At 46.1% G+C, this 19,046-nt stretch overlaps 1 protein-coding gene across 2 annotated transcripts in view; it reads right to left on the minus strand.

Annotated features, from left to right (window-relative positions):
- CCDC93 (coiled-coil domain containing 93) overlaps positions 1-19,046 on the minus strand; it is a 2,015,088-nt gene that overhangs the window by 452,441 nt on the left and 1,543,601 nt on the right. For both annotated transcript variants that reach the window (XM_069616593.1, XM_069616592.1), the window contains one exon: positions 6,189-6,297. In XM_069616593.1, coding sequence (XP_069472694.1) covers positions 6,189-6,297 — 109 coding nt within the window. The remainder of the gene's footprint in view (positions 1-6,188; positions 6,298-19,046) is intronic.

Raw genomic sequence — 19,046 nt, forward strand, 5'->3', positions numbered from 1 at the left:
TGTCCATCTCCTTGCTCATCCCAAACGAACTGAAACACGAAAACCGTTCGTTCGCTCGAAGCAGCTGCTCTCACTCTTCGTGGATTCAAACGGCGCCGGGCCTATCCTCGTCGCCAATTGAGGTATGCAGAACACCAGAAGTAGAATGTAAATGATTTATGTTTATTTACATTAAGCACCCTGCACTGCAGCTCTCTCGCATTCACTGCCGTCCTCAGCCTCCGCCAATATGAATTCCCCGTACTGTGCAAACCAAAACATTCTCTCATACGCTTGTGCAGCGCACGGCAACCAGGCACCATAGTAACATCAATATAAACAAGACTAACACATACTGAAATACAACAAGAAGCAATCCCCCAAGGCTACAGTCCTGTCAGTGGACAGGGGTGGGCCTTGTCTGGGAGGAATACACATATTCCTTCCACAGCTGAACTGGGCCCACAGGGCTCACATGTGTGAAATAAATTTAATTATTGCTGGGATAACAGAGATGCTGGCCACCATACCCTAATTCAGGTATGGCTTATATTTACAGGTCTAGTGTGCCACCAGGACAGGATGTCCAGAGATATGCAGTTTTTGCAACGGTGTTGCATATTTTAAATGCAGCCCTATGCTGCAGAGACTTTGCTGTCACTGCAGATGTCAAGAGGATCTCTGAACCTGCTCTGTGCCACTAGTAGAGCAGGTCCTGCCAATCCGGACACTGATGCAGCAGGACACAAGTACACACTAAGCTTTTGGCAGGGAGCTTATGAAAGGAGAATACGATTAGGAAATTTCCCTTTCAGAGATGGAATGACTTGTATAATTGTATTATTTCACAGCCTTGCCAGATGGCAATTGATAACAGCTTCTCCATTCCAAGGTGCATTAGGGACAATTACTCTATGTCTGGCCTCATAGCCTCTCCTGGGCTGCTTGGCCTCATTGGCCACATCTGAGTTGCAATGTGTCTGTCCCCTATGGGATTCTGGTTTGTTCATTCTCAATGGGATGCTTGGCCTCATAAGCCTGGTGTGAGTTACAATGATGCTATCCCCTTCAGGGCTTCTGGTTGGCCCAGCCACTCGTGGGCTGCTTGGCCTTGCCGGCCGTGTGCGAGTGGCACTGTCTCTAACCCCTTCTATACAACAGGTTATTGAGGGGTTTGTGGTATATAAGGGTTCCAAAAGCAAAGAGAGAGAACCACAAACTACCTTCTGCTCCTGCATTTTTCACTGACTTTCAATAATCGGGACCAAGTGCACACGTTGAAGTCATAACATATCAACTTCTAGTCTGACAAACCATATTGTTTTTCATTTAGAACATAAAATGTTTTATTGTTGACTCATCTTGAGTCTCCCTTTTCTCTTTTTGTGTTAAAAATACATAAATCACATAAAACACGTCACAATGTAGTTTGGGTTTGGATAAGGCATACAGTGTTGTCCCGTACAATACATCAGAGGCTTGAAAGGGTGCGTCAAAAAACACCATTGCTAATAAAACACCCCTCCGAGGTGATAGGTACTAAGTACCTGATAATCATTAAGAAACTAATCCACCACCGCCTATCCATGCTTTTCTTTTGTTGTCTGATGTATTGTACGGGATAACACTGTTATCCAAACCCAAACTACATTGTGACATGTTTTATGTGATTTATGTATTTTTAACACAAAAAGAGAAAAGAGAGACTCAAGATGAGTTAACAATAAAAAATATTATGTTCTAATTAAAAAAAAAAGCATGGTTTGTCAGACTAGAAGTTGATATATGTTATGACTTCAAGGTGTGCACTTGGTCCTGATTATTGGAAGTCAGTGAAAAATGCAGGAGCAGGGAGGTAGTTTGTGGTTCTCTCTTTACTGTCTATAACCCCTACACATCTTCTGTTTCATTCAGCCTCTCCTGGGCTGCTGGGCCTCGTCGGCCTTATGCAACGTGCATTATCCCTAACCTCTTCAAGGGACCGTTAGAGTCCAACCCTCACCTCCCCTTTCTCCAAACTGGCCTCGCACTTGTGTTTGGAAATGGTGGCAGTGACTCTGGTAACTGCGGATCCGCACCCTTGTGCTTGTCGGCTCTCCTGCAGTGGTACGTCACTTTCATGTCTTGGCTCGGGAGCACAGATGTGTTTGGTTTCTCCTGCTCTGGTATCCCCCTCTAGGATACCTTGGCTCAGCGGGCGTCTTGCCAGTCTAGGCTTGGTAGCGTTCCACGGGCTCTGGGATTCCTCAGCTCACCATGTATTGGATGTGGTCCTGCCTCAAGGTGTGATCTGCCCAGCATCACAGCAAAGGCACTCCCTGTACGTGGATTCCTTCAAGTTTCCTATTCCACTTCTCCAGGTATGATCCTGCTTCATTTTATGTACCCCTGCATAGACAGATAGAGAAGAGGATTGTTTCCATGTTTCTTGCAACAAAGTCCACAGAGTGATGTCAGCAGCCAAGCACTTCCCAGTAAATGGCCCTTAGTCTCAGAACATGGTTCACGTCTCATATAAGCCATAAACAATGGACATTTTGTCTCAAAGCAAGGTGTAATTACATACTTGTTTAGGACCACCTTATAATATAAGTGGAGGTCACCAACAGTGATATCCTGCTTTGCATGCCCCCTATGGAGTGTCTTGTGTAACAGGCTTACCTCTCTAGTCCCAAAGGAGGTGGCTCCCTCGTGAGGAGAAGGGACACATTTTCTGGATTCTTATGTTAGGGCTCTGTGCGGCAGCTATGCCCGCCACCAGCAAGTGACTCCTCTCTCTTATGCTCCAATCTGGCCAGCACACCTCGACGCTCGGTTACTTCTCCTCCAGCAAGGCTTTCTCTCCTCATCCTCAACACTAGTCAGTGACTTCCTGGGAGACATTCAGTGGGCAGTGTGATAAACCTAAGGGTCTTCTCCAACCTACTCCCCGGGGATTCTGTACACTGTACATCGCTTTTGGTCCCGACCCGGGGGGTGGACTAGTGAGGGAGGATCACCTGGGAAGAGGGTCCTCAGGAAATGGGGAAAGAATACCTGAGGGTGAGATATGGTATCCCCCCTTCTCTGATATTGACCTACCTAACTCCCCCACCCCCTCATCCTTCATGAGATATTATAATTCCCAAATCATCCATTCCCCAAAGTACCACTCAAGTTCTGCGATGAGGAAGAGGAAGCTAGGAGGAATACAGACTTTATATGTGAAACACCATTATGGTACTGGGATGAAGAAGATGCAAACAGAGACGGTACCAGTATACTCAGTGGAGACGTCCCAATAATAAGTCCAGGCAAGGTCAGCCAATTGAAGTTAAGCATGGCCACCAGCCGTCTGTTAAACACTCAGGAGAGTATAAAATGGACACAGCCAGAAAGCACAGTGAATGAGTTGGGTGGAGAGCTGAGACGCCAGAGCTATCCACAACCAGCTGGAGGTGAATGGGATGCTGAGACGCTGAGGGTCTACAAGCTGAAGCAGCAAGAGGAAGCGTGGCTAGGGAGCCGTGTCTCCAAAGAGACAGAGAAGTTTGTGGAAAGGAGTTGGGAGGCGTGCTAATCCCGTTTGAAGTATTTGTAAGTAAATGCTTGTCCCCCTGGGCTAAGACAGGAGCCAAGGAACGTCTGAGGGGCAGACGATGAGACCCTGACCTCAGAAGAAAAGGAATTTAACAAGAAAGCCAAGAAAACACAACCGGTGAGTTGAATTCATTGGGAAACCTGGTATGTGAAAACGCAAGTGAATACAATGTGACAGTGCAATCACATAGGAAGAGAGACGCGTTTAATGAAAGCGCTGAATGCTATGAAGAGAACAATTAAATGATACATAGTTACAGAGTGGTTGTGTGTATGAATACACTTTCTTGAAAAGCCTCAGTATGAATCAAAGACTCCTGAAAAGAGGGGAGCTGTGTGCAGGAATGAAGTGGAAGCAAAACAGAAATAATAAAAAGGGAGCCACTTGAGAAGGTGAAGCAAAACCTCCGAAAGATATACAAACAGAAGCAAAGGTGATAAATAAGCATTGGGGTGGCCACCAGGTGGGAGAATGACCCAGGTGGGCCGCAGAGACACTACCATAAGGAAAAGTACTGGGAAAAGTACTGGGAAAAGAGGACACAACTGAAGCCTGCGGTCTGACAACTGCGCTATGGTCATGGGAATCCCATTGAATAAGTGGACTGGGTGACAAGCTGAAAGTTGAATAAGCTAAAAGGAGCTATTGACAATGGGGAAGGGAACCCCTAAGGAAGCAAGTTGAACTTTTGTGTTAACCAATTGAACTCGAGTTAAGGAAAGTGCAATTTAACAAGTTGAACATTGGTGTCTTGGGAAGTGAACTCTGTGAAACCAAAAGGATCTAAGCTTGGGCAAGGGATGCCTAAGAGACTGATTGAAGAGTGTGAACCAGGGGGCTTTTGGGTTTGGGAAAATGGAACCCAGAGAATCCCAAATAACTTGTGAGAAATAAGGTGCTGTGAACTTTTGACAAATGAATCCTGAGGCGGCTGTGGAACTTTCTGAACCTGAGTGTCTTGAACTTGGGGAAGGGAGCAATAGACGAGCTACATTGCCAAACTATTTTTACTTTGAAGACTATTGAGTTTATCAAGTCCCATACACATTGTTCTTCTATAGAAGTGAGGGCAAGCATAGGCTTTAACACAGACAGTATTTTGTTTTGGACTGACAGACTTAGACTTCCCTTAGTTTACTTTCTGGTAGGGAACATTCCCACCTTAGAGCTAGGGCAAATTAGGCATTACACCATCCTGACCAGTAAAATAAAGGTTTTCGAACTACATTTCAGTTGTCTGTGTTATCTCTTGATGCCATGCCTGTCTCACAGCAGGCATGTCTCAGCCTTCTTTCGCTACCTTCTCATGGTTCCTACACCAGCAGTTTTGTGTAATTTGATCTCTCCCCCTGTACTTCTCACCGATGGTGCTCTTCACATAGCTGCCACAATTGCCACAGCTATCCTGCTGCACATAGACATGGACTCAGACTCAAACTCCACACTTCCCGCTCCCAAGACGTTTTCAGAAGGCCCTGTTGTCACTTAACTGCCATAAGGGAAAACAGACATTACAGATCGGTGTTCTTGGAGGTTTCGTGGTGGAACTTTAAGACATTTTACAACTAATGTCAAACAGGATCATACGGACCTGCTTTTTCTCATCATTCAGTACTCCCCTTCCACCTCTGGGCTCATTCTGGTGAAAAAATTGCTACAATAATTAACAAACTGTTGTGGGAAGTACTGTGAATGTTAGTCTGTGTCATTGAAACAAATCACTTGATGGATAAGTAGTCATGTTTATTTTCAGAAAAAGAGAGGACAATCCTCACACGAATATACTAAGGCAATGTTGCCAATGGTATGCTAGGTGGAAGGTGCAGGACAAAGAATGTGGGTGCATTTCATAGAAATGAGCATGGGGAATTAAAGCACAAATTAGAAAATAGAATATCTGAGATAATTGAAAAAAAAATGGTTTGAGCCAATTAAGTATGAAACCTCGTAGAAAGAGGACATGTGTTCACATTAACTCGTAATTAAAACACATGAAGAAAAGTGGTAAAATATTTGAAAAAAGGTTTCTAAATGTTACATTAAACCTACAGGGGAAGAGGGAAGGCTACTGAAGTTCGTACTCAGAAAATGAGGATGTAGGACCAAAAGAACTGTCTGCTGGGTCATATTGTTACACACAAATGAGGATTCTGCAACTGATGGTGTTCCAATTGCACTTGAACTTGCACATGAGCACACAACGACAAAGAATTTGGGTGAATTTCATAGCAATTCTGGTTGGCAATTAAATCACATTGTATTATCCAAACAATAGAATATCTGAGACAATTGAAAGACAATGGTTTGTGACACCAAAGTATGAAACCTTGTATCAAGAGGCCATGTGTTCAAATTAACCCATAATTAAAATAGATCAAGAAAACTACATCTGGAAAAGTGTACAATATTTGAAAAAACGTTAATGAATGGATGGTATGCATAATCAAGGGTCACAGTCTTTCTAAAAAAGTGTCATGCAAATTCCCTTCACATCAATCCTGAAGTGATACATCCACCTTGATAGACCAATCCATGTTGCACTTGTCTTTTCATGAACTATGAGTTGCTGGAATTCCCATTCTACTTAAGTGTCTAATGCACAATTTGTTTCAAAATACAAATCACATACCCTGACCATACAGTTCAATAAATCTCTTCTGATACTGAGTCAGTTCAGCTCTGCTAGGAACCTCATCAATTTTCCGATGTAAAATAGCAATTTCTCTATTCCGTCGAGCCTAAAATGATAAAAAGTTAATTGACAATTTGCCTGCTTTGAATGGCAATCAATAACATCTATTCCAAAAAGAGCCTAAACAAATTACCAACTAAACAAGAATACTAACACATTTCAAACAATATTACAAAAGTCCAGCACAAATTTGATTTTAGGAGCTGTTGGTTTTAAGCAACATTACGTTTCTCCAAACTAAAAGTATACATTTCATGGTAATATTTTCTCCAGAGGTTAAAAGTTAATAGAGACTTGCCAAACTGTAACGCTGATGGATATAATTCCCATCCATAGCAACAGCTCAAACGTCATTATTTTAACTTAAGCAACACAAAGGACTGCTTTATATTTGTATAAATATTTGTATAAATTGGCTTACAAAATTCCAGCTGCTTGTTAAGTGAACCATGCAACCAACTGATCTACAAGTTAATCTCCGTTATATTTCACATTCCTGTTTCATTGCAAAGCTGTGTGGTTATTAATGTGGTATTTATTGAGCACAGACCTAGCTTCGGGAAGCTGTAGAGCACTTTACAAGCCTTGGGGAAAGACAAAGTAAGAGAAGCAGAGATACAAGGGATAGGGGTGCTAACAAAGGGGGAGGGACAGGGCGGGCTATTTGTCAGCAACAGATCTACAAGCAACCAGTGGAGGAAACGGGGAGGAGCAGATTCGTTCATTCCTTGTCCAGCATTAAAGTTCAAATACAAAATGACAACATTATTCCTCTTCCTGATGCCAGTACATCCACTATGACTTGCGTGACAAAGTCCCATCTCTGAAGCCAGTGGATAGGACAAGGGTGTCCCTGGTAGCCAGGAACCACATGCTGTGTGATGCAGGCCCCAGAAGTAGTAACACTGAGTATCTCCCCCTCCTCCCTCCCCCAAGCACCTCAATTCATCCATAGCCTGATATGTGCGTTCACACGTGTTCACACCAGGTATGGCGAAAACAGATTACGATTCTAGACACCCAACGGTAAGGCAGACAGATAGACTGCAATACCATAAACATTACAGAACAAACATGGATCATGCAGGTTATGGTGCCGCCAGCTTTGGCATCTGCAGATTGCCTGGAAGGGTTGGTCTGTTCAAAAGCAGCAGCTTGTGGGAACAGCTCACCAGGTAGTCTGGGAACAGTGCGTTCACCAACTAACTTTGAGCACCAGCCATCAGATTCAGGTTCAGGCAGGGCAGGAGGCTCCAAGCCTCAGACACAGCACAAATAGGCACTATAATATATCGACCCAAAGGGCAGGCTAATTGCCAAGTAGTCTCAAGGGCCAATATGGCAATCCCAATGAATGTCAACCATTCACTAAGTCCTCTGTGAGAAACCTGAAGGTGTCTCCCTGATTAGCCCCCGGGGATCTGTCATCCAGGTGGCCAGTGGACCAGTGAGGGAGGATCACCTGGATGGGGGGTCCTCGGGGAGTGAAAGTGGGACACCGACGGGTGAGACGTGGTATCCTCTTTCTTCCAATACCTTTTCCCCCATCCTACCACATAGGACACTCAGAAACTCGACCACACCCCCCCCCTTTTCCAACTTGAACACTTTCGCACAACACGAAAGACAACAGACTAACACCAAAGCCGTTTACCGGACATGTCCCAACGCAAGGGTCAGGCAAGTGACCAGAATCTCACACACCTGACTGCCCTCTCCCTTCTTCACAGGGATAAAAGGTGGAGCACAAGAGCATACTACGAGCAAGGCAGACCACACAACGAGAAAGCAATCCCAGTACAGCAATTCAAGAGGAGGAGAAAAGCGGTGGGAACCGAAGGGGCGACAAGGAGAGAAGCAACCTTGCCATTTCCGACCCTGAGCCACGAAGCCTCTGTGAAAGGAATCGTAGGACTGCTAACAATAGCCAGCGTGTGCTGCAGCAGAAGTCAGCAGTACACAAAGCCCTCCTATACTGATAATCAGGACAGGGAGAGATGCCTGCTACCATGGTACCATCCTTGACTCTGGAGACAAGAAAAGCCAAGCGGTTCATCAAAGCAGGTGAGTCAAGGGGAGAACCGATAAGAAACCGAACTCTGTTGAACAAAAGTTGCAAATGGCAAATTGAGGGAAACTCAAAGAACTGTTAACGCCTAATGGAAAAACCAGCTGCAGAGGGGTCCAGCATCACGTGAGTGCTCATTCAAGAGACTATGGTTAATTTCCCCATTGTTGAAACTACCGATACCAGAAGGCCTTGGGAAAGCCGCAAGAAAAGGTCAAAGTGGTCATACAGGGGTCTAGCAAAATCCGCTGTACAGTCGAAAGTCTTTCACCAACAAACCATTAGAAAAAAAAGGGAAGCGAATCCTTCATATTCAGAAAATAGAAGACACTGAGAGGCTGGCAAACGTGAGCCCGATGGAGGGATGCTGGCAGAACGGAGCGAAGCATGATTCCCTGCTGGTCATTGTGCTGACAAGAGTGAACCCGACAGACGGATATCCACACTGGATTGTCTAAAAGGACATTAAGACTTGTGAATCCAACAGGTGAAAGTGCTTTAAGGAAAGCCGTAGTGAACCCGACGGAGGGAGGCTAACATCCAAGAAGGGTCTGAACACGGAAGGAGGAGATCCAGGGTTGAAAAGTGTTAGGCAGAAACCTGTGCAGTTCCCTTAGGGACCACTGCAAAAAGTTTAAGACTACAGGAGTAAGCAGTAAACGCAATTGGTAGCAGTCTGCACTACCCAGATTTACCTGGTAGCTGTGGCTGAGCAGTCAGACTTCTCTCAAGAAGAGTTAGGCAGTATATAGAGTATACACAATAGGGCTAAAAATACAGTAGAACAAGCAAACACTGACCAGAGCTTTGGTATAAAAGTATATAATTATTTATTTAAAAACACACTTATGAAAATACACTGGCACTAATATATCAAGCAAGTTCAAACACAGTCACTATAAGTATATACACCTCCCTAGTTAATTATTCGACAAGTCTAGGTTAAGACACCACTTATTTAGCAAAACAGAGATGAGAGCGTGTTAGGCAGAAACCTGTGCAGTTCCCTCTGGGACCACTGCAAAAGATTTAAGACTACAGGTGTTTGGCAGTAAACCCACTTGGTAGCAGTCTGTACCACACAGATTCACTTGGTAGCTGTGGCTGAGCAGTCAGACTTCTCTCAAGAAGAGTTAGGCAGCATACAGAGTATTCACAATAGGTCAAGAGAATACAATAGAACAATTAAACACTGACCAGGGCTTGGTTTAAAAGAGATATAATTATTTATTTAAAAACCACATCTAGAAAAACACACAGGCACTAATAAAAAGCAATTCAAAAACATGGTCACTAAAAGATATACACTCCCTTAAAAGAATATTAGACAAGTCTTAAGTAAAGCCCCACTTATTTCCAGACAGCGGTGAGCGCTTAACATAGATGGCACTCTAATAGATCGTTTTAAAAAGGGAGAGAAAAGCAGAGAACAAATTGAAACAGATCCCAACACTTTTTCAAGAACAAAACAAGGGAGGAAGGCAAAGTAAAACCGTGCAGTTAGAGTTCAAGAGGCCGGATCCACTTTCAGAGGAGCCAAACGAAATGTGTACAAGGTCACCCGGTTACAGTGCACAAAGGTCTTGTAAAGGTTCAAAAAGGAGTTGGACCACAGAAGGGGACCAGTTAGAGGGTCAAGGCAGCCAGCCCAGTCCAGAAGGTTAAGGAGTTATTATTACCACCTTGTAGCAATCTTTAGAAAGGGAGGCCTGGCGGACACGGTACCTTAAAGTGGTGAGAAAGCTCCAGCGGGGGCAGTTGTTTCTGGCAGCGGGTGCAAGTCGGTGCTTTGTCCGGGGGAAGAGAGGATCTCGTGGTGGAGGAAGACAGGAGTCCGTTGCACTGCCAGGGAAGAAACCAGCTGCGGAATTTCTCAGGTACAAGGAGCGGTCCGGTGATTCGTGGTTCAATGGTGAGTGGCTATCCGGCTGCCTGGGTGCTTGGCACAGGCAGCTCGACCACAAACCGGGCTGGGGTGCGAAGAAAGAAAGGAAAACTGGTTGTGCCCACCAGTCAGGGGAAGAAGCCTCTCCAGCCGGGAGATCTTCTCTGTCGTCGGGAAGTGGTGAGTCGGTTCTGCAGGGCTCCACCGGTGGTGTCGTCATGGTAGGTCGGCTCAGCTTCTCCCTCGTCGGAACCTCAGGTCCTGTGGCGACTTCTGAAGTTTCAGTCCCCAAAGCCCTGCTTTTATGCAGAAAACCCCCATTCACTCAGTCTAGCTGTCACTCAAACATGCTAAGTGGTGAGCCGGCCGGCTCACCACTTGGGCCAATCACACGAGAGTGCGACCTGAGTTACCAAGGTAACTCGGTCCAGGGTGCCTAAACCCCCTCCCACACCCCCTGGGGTACCCAGACAGAGTGGCACCACTTTTGGAGGCTTCTGTGGAGAAGCCCGCCAAAAAAGTGGAACAAAGGGCTCGACTTGGGTTGGAGTCACAGAAGAGAACACAAACGCCATTTTAGAATCGAGTCTTGGCAAAAAATACCAACTGGAGAATTAATATTAATTAAATAAACCGGCGGTATGTTCGAGGCTATGAGAATTAAATAATTAAAGTTGGTAGCCTCGAACAATGGGAAAATATTTGCGGTCGAATATAAAAAGTAGTTTCCACTGCCACCAGCCAAAACTCGATCAGGGGGGACGGAGACGTGCCCCCTCGACTAACAGACCCCGGGGCAATCGAATTGCCCCAACCAGTATGTCCACAATATGATGGTTTGTACTGGTTTCTGTTAATAATGTGGGACTAGTAAAGCCAATGGTGACTTTACATGCCCTGGGAGACAGTAGTCAGTCCCAGGGTATGGAGTCTATGGTGGGGTGTCACTATGACACCCCTGTGTTACTGCACGCAGGGTGCTGTTTAACACACATAGGAAAAACACATGAGATCCTATGGAGTAAAGGACCCCATAGCCCATAAAACACATTACCAGTCAAAGGAATACCATTAATCATGTCCAAGAGTGGGAAGAAAAGAGTCTCACTCTTGGCAGGAGGAAAAAAAAAACTCCAGAAATCCAGCAAATTAGCTGGAGGACTCAGTAGGTTAGGAAATTCAGCCTAAAGAGAGAATTCTCCCTAACAGAGCGTAACCGTAGATGGCACTCCAATAATTTGTTTTAAAAGGGAGAGAAAAGGCAGAGTAGGAAGATAACAGTACCAACACTTTTAAGAAACCATAGCAAGTCAAGAAAGGCAGGGTCTACTGTAGAGCAAAGAGTTCATAGGCCAGGCCCACTCTTGGAGAGAGCAAGGCAGAATGTGCCTAAGATCACACAGTGGAAATGCACTCAAAGTCTTTGCAGAAAAGTCAAAAGAGGTTGGATCTGTTCAGAAAGGCAAAGTTAGCAGGTCTGAGGTCAACCCAGATAGAAAGTCAAGGATTTACGGGACACCTTGGACAATCTGTTGCAAGGGAGACCAGGCGGGACACAGTACCTGAAATGGAGAGAAAGCTCCAGCGGTGGCAGCTGTTCCTGGCAGCGGGTGCAAGTCGTGGCTTTGACCAGGGGAAGAGATGATCTCGACGAGGAAGAAAGCTGGAGGTCGTTGCACTGCCAGGGAAGAAACCAGCCGCGGAGTTCCCGATTAAAAGGTACGACCTTTTTATTTGCGGTATTGGTGAAGCGTGGCTATCCGGCCGCTGGGGTGCTTGGCACGGGCGATTTGACCACGAGACGTCCAGGAAGACGAAAAAGGCAAACTGGTTGGTCCCACCAGCTCAAAGGGAAGAATACTCTCTTGGAAGAAGATCTCCTCTGTCGTCGGGGAAGTGGTGAGTTCGTACAGCAGGGCTCCACCGGTGGTGTCCTAGTTGTAGATTGCTCAGCTTCTCCCCTCTTCGGATTCTTTAGGTCCTGTGGCGACTTCTGAAGTTCCAGTCCCCAAAGCCCTGCTTTTATGCAGAAAAACCCCCATTCAACAGCCTAGCTGTCACTCAAACATGCTAAGTGGTGAGCCGGGCGGCTCACCACTGGGCCAATCACACAAGAGTGCGACTTGAGTTTCCAAGGCAACTCAGCCCAGGGTGCCTAATCCCCCTCCCACACATCCTGTAGACCCCAGACAGAGTGGCACCATTTGGAGGGCTTCTGTGGAGAAGCCAGCCAAAAAGTGGAACAAAGGGCTCGGCTTGGGTTAGAGTTTCAGAGGCGAACACAAACACCATTTTAAAACCGAGTCCTGGCAAAAAGATCCACCCGGGGAATAAATATTAAATAAATAACCCGGCGGTATCTTTAACATTGCACCAAAAAGTGGTGCGTTTAAAATGAATGGGAAAATCCCATAGGAAATATTCTGGTGGAATATTTCGCATGGTATCCATTGCCATCAGCCAGAAACTCGACAAGGGGGGGACTGGACAGTGCCCCCTTGGAAAACAGACCCAGGTGCAATCGAATTACCCCTACCAGTACTTCCACAATATGATGGTTTATACTGGTTCTGTTCACAATTTGAGACTAGTAAAGCCAATGGTGACTTTACATGCCCTGGGAGACAGTCCGTCCCAGGGTATGGAGTCTATGTTTGGGGGTCACTATGACACCCCTGTGTTACTGCACTGAGGGTGCTGTGTAACATATCAAAAACCCATGAAGCACTAGGGAGTAAAGGACCCCATAGCCCATAAAACACATTTACAGTCAAAGGACATTCTCAAATCATGGGAGAAAAAGAGTCTCACTCTTAGCAGGAGAAAAAAATAAACCCCAAAAATCCGCTGGGGGACTCAATAAGTTTGGGAAATTAGCCGTAACAGAGAATTCTCCCTAACACTCACCCACTGTAACGCTCACCTGATTCTCGCAGAGGCGCCGGTCTTGACTGGGCGACTACCGTATCTTCAAAGGTGATGTGTAGCACCCGGTTGGCTCTTTGGGCTGGACCTCTGTGCACTGTATGCCTGACGTGTAGAGTAAGATGTCTGCAGATAGAAAATATGGGGTTAATGAACTGGAGTTATTGGGGTGTCCCTATCTCTTTCCTCTTCTCCTCTCCTGTAGACCCCCAAAAGGTTAACGCTCTCACCTTAGGTAAGTGAATGCCGAGCTCTCCATCTGCCTCGGGGCAGGGTGCTGTAACCAGTTTCTTCACTGGATAGGTAGCGCAGGCCTCTTGACTTCAGAGGACTGCTGTCCGTCGTTTACTGCACGAACGGTAAGTTTCGAGTCATTCAAATGTCTTTAAAGTCTTTAGTAATGATGTCTCTTGTTTTGCAGGGTTCCGGCGATGGCGGATGACGGGCTGAAGTAAGTTGAAGATGGAGCCCGTGTGATGAATAGAAGCGCCTGGAAGCACGTAAGTAAGCGCTTGTTGCCTGCTTCACTATGCGCTCCAACTGTCTTTATATTTTGCAGGTACGAGTTCGGAGCGGCTGCAGGGTGCCGGAATACCCACTGGATTAGATGTGGAAAGGAGTAATGGCACGTGAGTATTAAAGTTCCCCAATGTCTTTAAACGCACCTTGTTTTGTCTTTCAGATGCGGGATGCAGCGCCGAAGGCCTCCGGAGCGTGCGAAGAGTTGGTAAACTTTTGTCTTTCAGATGCCGGAATGCAGTGTGAAGACCTCCGGAGCGCACGAAGAGTAGGTAAGCCTTTGCCTTTCAGATGCCGGAATGCTAACCTGTTCTTTCTTGTCTTTATAGGTGTTGCTGAAGACTGGATTCAGGATGGTAAGCCTTTGCCTTTCAGATGCCGGAATGCTAACCTGTTCTTTCTTGTCTTTATAGGTGTTGCTGAAGACTGGATTCAGGATGGTAAGCCTTTTTCCTTAGGCCCAGGACCGGATGCAGAAGACACGATGAGCGTTCTGCTGCAGAGGTTGCAGAATAACGCAAAGCAAGATTCATCCACCGGGTGTGGTTTAAATAGCCTCCTGTAGTGCTTAGGTGTCTCCTTCCACAGCCACGCCTAAGTAAGAAAAGAGTTCCTGGTAAGAAAAAGAGTTCCTGCCTTCCAGAAGAGTTCCAGTGTTCTGAATCTAGGGAGTGGCTCCAGCCCCACCCAACAGGAAAAGTAGTTCCAAACAGAAGAGGATCAGAGGCTCAACTGGCAGGCAAGTAAGCAGCATGGTCTGCTGAAGGTAAGTCCACCCAAGCATTATGAGCCCGGCGCTTCCAGCGCTGGGACTGGGCATATTTATGAGCCTGGTGCCACTGGCGCCAGGACTGGGTCCAAAAGGTCCCAATTGGGACTGGTTGGCACTCGGAACCTGGGTTATGGATCTGCTTCCAAGGGAGTTGGGAAAACCCTGACCTTTTGGAAGCAGAGATCATGACACCCACCCCCCCCCCCAGACTAAGGGACAGGAGGATTTAATCCACTCCTGGATGAATCTCATACCTGTAGTCGATGACATACATCCTAGAGAGACCCTCAGCATTTTGGTGTTGACACCCTGACCTATGTTCTATGGTCAAATCAAAGGTTTTCCTTTGTAAGCTATATGACCTACAAACCCTTTGAGGAACATCACTCTTTTTAAAACTATAGGGGATCTGGTTGACCAGTCCCTCAGAAGTTGGTACAACTTCTGAACCTGTGATAGGCTTTTTCAAGGGGTCCTTATAAAGGATTCCCATAGATCTAGAGGGCCACCAGAGGTCCTCACCACTTCTCTGTTGGGAGAAGGTTGGGTCTTAGGCCTCCTGGTTGGAGGGGGTGGAGATAAGCAAGGTACATGCTTCTCCTTCCTCTTAGATCTAACCTTACCAACTTTAGGAGCTTCACTCCCAATACTAGGATTTGGGTTGGAGTCCTCAGTAGAAGGTCCAACAGTCTGAAGGTTTTTGGCCTTAAATTTCTCTTTTCTGGTTTTCCACCAGCATTGATAATTACCAGTTCTCTTAGGCCTAGGTAGGGGTCCAGTTGGTCTATCCACCTCTTACTCAGAAGCAGGGGGAGTCACAGACTCTGAAACTGGGGGAATAATGATGGAGCTTGGTTCAGGCTCCCATTTCCCTAACATTTTAGCCTGAAATGTGCCTGGGTCAGAGGTCAACTTATCAACACCAGGGCTTGTAGTGGGGTTCTATGTAGCTGTTCCCACAGGCTTAGAGTGGTTCCTTAAGGTGGCCTCTCTAGCCAATTTGGTTTGGTTCTGTGTTACGCTCACCTGGCTCCCACAGCGCATCGATCGGACCCGGACAGCTGCAACCTCCTCCAACGTGAAGCATAGTGCAGAGATGACAGATTGGACTGGACCACCTAACCTCGTCTGCTTGACCCGTAGAAGTATTCTCCTGCAAGTGGAGAAAGGGATTTAGCCACCCGTGGATTCTAGTAATGGCACCCCACTGTTCTCCCCACTAATCACCACCGATATTCACTTTCAGAGAACTCACCTTATATTTGTAAATGATGAGCTCTCCATCCTGCGCGGAATGAAGTGGCGTGTAAATGCCAGTTACTTCACTGGTTTGAAGGCATTGGAAGAGTTCCGGATGAATATTGACTCAGAGGTTCCAGCTGAGAACCCGTAAGTATAAAGTTCAAAGAGTTCAATATGTCCGATGTTCACTCTTGTACATTCCTTTCTTGTGTTGCAGCTGAGTCCAAGGGAAGATTGTCTTGTGGGAGCTGATGGTGTTCAGGCAAGAGGCTGTATTACCCAACACTGTCCGGCAAAAGATGCGCGTGTTTAAATTGCTGGTTTCTCTCTCCTTACAGGTGCGGCGTAAGAAGTTGCGATTTGTTACAGAATAATGCCTCCGGTTGTTAATCAGGTAAGTCTATGGTGGGAGGTTGTATTTGTTTGCTTTTTCGGCTCACCTTATGTTTCTTTTGTCCCCTAGATGGTGGAATTCGGAGGAGAAAATCATGGAGGCTGCGCCAGATCGAAAAATGCTGTGAGGACTGGTGAGTATGGCGCGGAGCTGCAGCTGGCGATGCGACGCGTTTAGAATAATGTCCTTTTAAAGTTCGAAGACGTGATGGATCCGGAATTCAGGTAAAGATTGAAATAATATCTGTTTTCTAAACTTTCCTTCTTCTTTCTTCTATTGCTAGGAGCTCTGGATTCGAGACGGGCGTGGCTGAAGACTGGATGCTGACTGCAGGCACGGTGAGCATTACGCTGCTGGATGCAGAATAACGCGAAACATGTGCTGCTGTTCGGGCGTGGTTTAAATAGCCTCCAAAGTAGTTCCAGGTAAGAAGTCCCTAGAACCACACCCGAGTAAAAAATAGTCCCTGTAGTAAAATAGTCCCATCCAGGCCTCACGTTGGCTTGGATTCATTTGCTGCATGGTCTGCATGAGGTAAGTAAAGACTATGAGCCTGGCACCTAAGGTGCCAGGACTGAACCCAGACAGCCCCCAGCCGGGGCTGCTGGGGTTTTATTAAATATCTGGATGCCTGCTCCCAGGGCTGATGGGTTTGATCCGGATGCCCGGGGGTAGGAATCATGAAATTCTGTGTCTCCATACTGGGAGGCCTGGGGGTACTGGATACTACTCATAGAGTTCTTAGATCATTCCACAACAGGACTCTCCCAGGCACCTCAGTGTGAACACTGACAGGAATTATCACTGTCATGTTGTTACACTGTATGAGGGCTGGTAGAATTGGAACCATTTGGACAGGGCCTCCAGACATCTTAGTGGGATCTTTGGGTGCCTTAGCAACATCCTCAGGCCTGAAAAACCTTTCATCCACTACTGTTCTGCTGGCCCCAGAGTCTCGCCTAGCAGGGGTATCCTGGCCATTAACAAGAACACTGTCCGTGTAATAAACTTTAGAGTTTTCTGGTATGGAGTCATACACACTCCTATTCTAATTACTAACCAGATCCATGCACCCTAATGTTACACTTACTTGAAGACCCAAAGGTTCTTCAGCAAAGACTTCAAAGTGAGCACTAGCCATTTGGACTTCCTCCTCAGGAGTGAAGGCTAAGGAGACTGTGCTGATCCCTGTAGGTTTACGCTTACATTTTGGATATCCTTTGATGTGGTCAGTTGCCTTACAGACATAGCATATTCCAAATGCTCTCTGGAATGGTGGCTTGTTCTGACCTCCTTCTGGTTGGTGACCAGAGCGTACACTAGCCTGATGGGCTTTACCTTGGGGTTTACCCTGGTTATTTTGTTGTTTTGGGCCCTCTTTGGGTTGGGAGGTATTAAAAGTCTCTTGGTTCCCTTTTGGTGGGTGCTTTCCCTCATCCTATTTCTGAGTGACCCCTGAATCCTTGTGAGTAGCCCTGTTGGCCACCCACAAGTCAGCAACCTTAGCTAGCTTCCTGGAATCTAATTCTCTTGAATCAGCCAAGTGCTGTCTGAGCTCAGGAGAGCAGGCATCATAAATTGACTCCAACATTACAAGATTTCTTATTCCCTCATAAGAGTTCACTTTGTAACCCTTAATCCATCCCTCAAAGTTTTTCAAACACTCATTCACCCAGGTAGCCCAATGGGTACCATCATTCTTTTTGAGGGTCCTAAACCTCTTAAGGTACTGGGAAGGGGTCTTCCCAAATCTAGCTATTAAAGCTAGCTACACACGTTCATAGTCCCTTCTATCCACCTCCCCCAACTCCATTACCACATCAGATGCAACAGGGGGGAGCCTAGAGAACAACCAGGGAAGTAACCCATTCCCTGTGATGTCCTGGAGCCCATGATTATACTCAAACATTGCCAACCAATCTAACACATCCGATTTAGGCTCATACATACCCACAATCTCTTTAGGCATCCGGGGTCTTTTGGGACTGGAACTCCTAGAGGATCCGGAGAGAGAAGCACTTTCCACAGACAGTCTTTTTCATTTCTAGTTCATGGTTGAGCTCTATCTCTCTGCGTCTTAGTTCAGATTGCTCATGTTTGAGCTGCAGTTCTCTGTGTCTTAGTTCAGATTGGGCAATTAGTTTTTTGAATTCTAATTCAAGTTTCATTTTTTCTAGTTCAATACATTGAGGACTAAATGTGGGACCTGGTAAAGGTCCAGTAGGTACAGCTGGTAGAGCAGACAGAGGCCCAGGGGGGACAGGTACAACAGCCTCACCCTCCTCTTCTGACTCTTCCTCAAGATTATCAATACTTTGATCAATATCAATATCATCACTGTTATCTACATTTTCTGGGAGAGTAGGTTCCTCTGAACCACTACCCAGATTTTGGTTTGCTAACAATCTTTCTATTAGCTCCATTTTCTTGCCTTTAGTCAGGAGATTCTTATGCTTACAGAGAACTCTTAAACAATCAGCAGTTTTTGTAGCAAGGGACTCTTGAGTCATCACTCTACGTACAAGTGGAAAGGAACTTTTTGTTTGTTATTTTGAACACAGGACCTCTGAGGCAAGACACTTTTTGTAGAAAAGAGACTTAACAACCGAAGGTCCTGATAGCTGAAAACTGAACTATCGTCTCATGCTGGGAACTTTCGAGAGTGTGCTGTGCTCAAGAGTCCAGCCTTGTACTGAACTCAGAACGTGGGGAAGGGAGAACCCCGGCTACCACATGCTGATTTATAATTTGTGAACACTTCTTTCTTTCTTGTTAACACTATCCCACATTCTTTTTGTACCTAGTTGTAAGGATTGTGTTACGCTCACCTGGTCTCCAACGGGGCGTTGCATGAAGCTGAGCGATGAACGTCTGCACGTGTCTTTCTCTCTCTCACTACTTCTTTCACGGGTGGGCGTTTGCCTAGAATGTTGAATGGAGATGTTAACCCGCTGCGTTGGATGGGCAAGATTCCCACCTCCCTTAACCTC

The sequence above is a fragment of the Ambystoma mexicanum genome, chromosome 9 (genome assembly GCF_040938575.1).
Source record: "Ambystoma mexicanum isolate Mex_15411 chromosome 9, UKY_AmexF1_1, whole genome shotgun sequence".
NCBI classification, from domain to species: Eukaryota; Metazoa; Chordata; class Amphibia; order Caudata; family Ambystomatidae; genus Ambystoma; species Ambystoma mexicanum.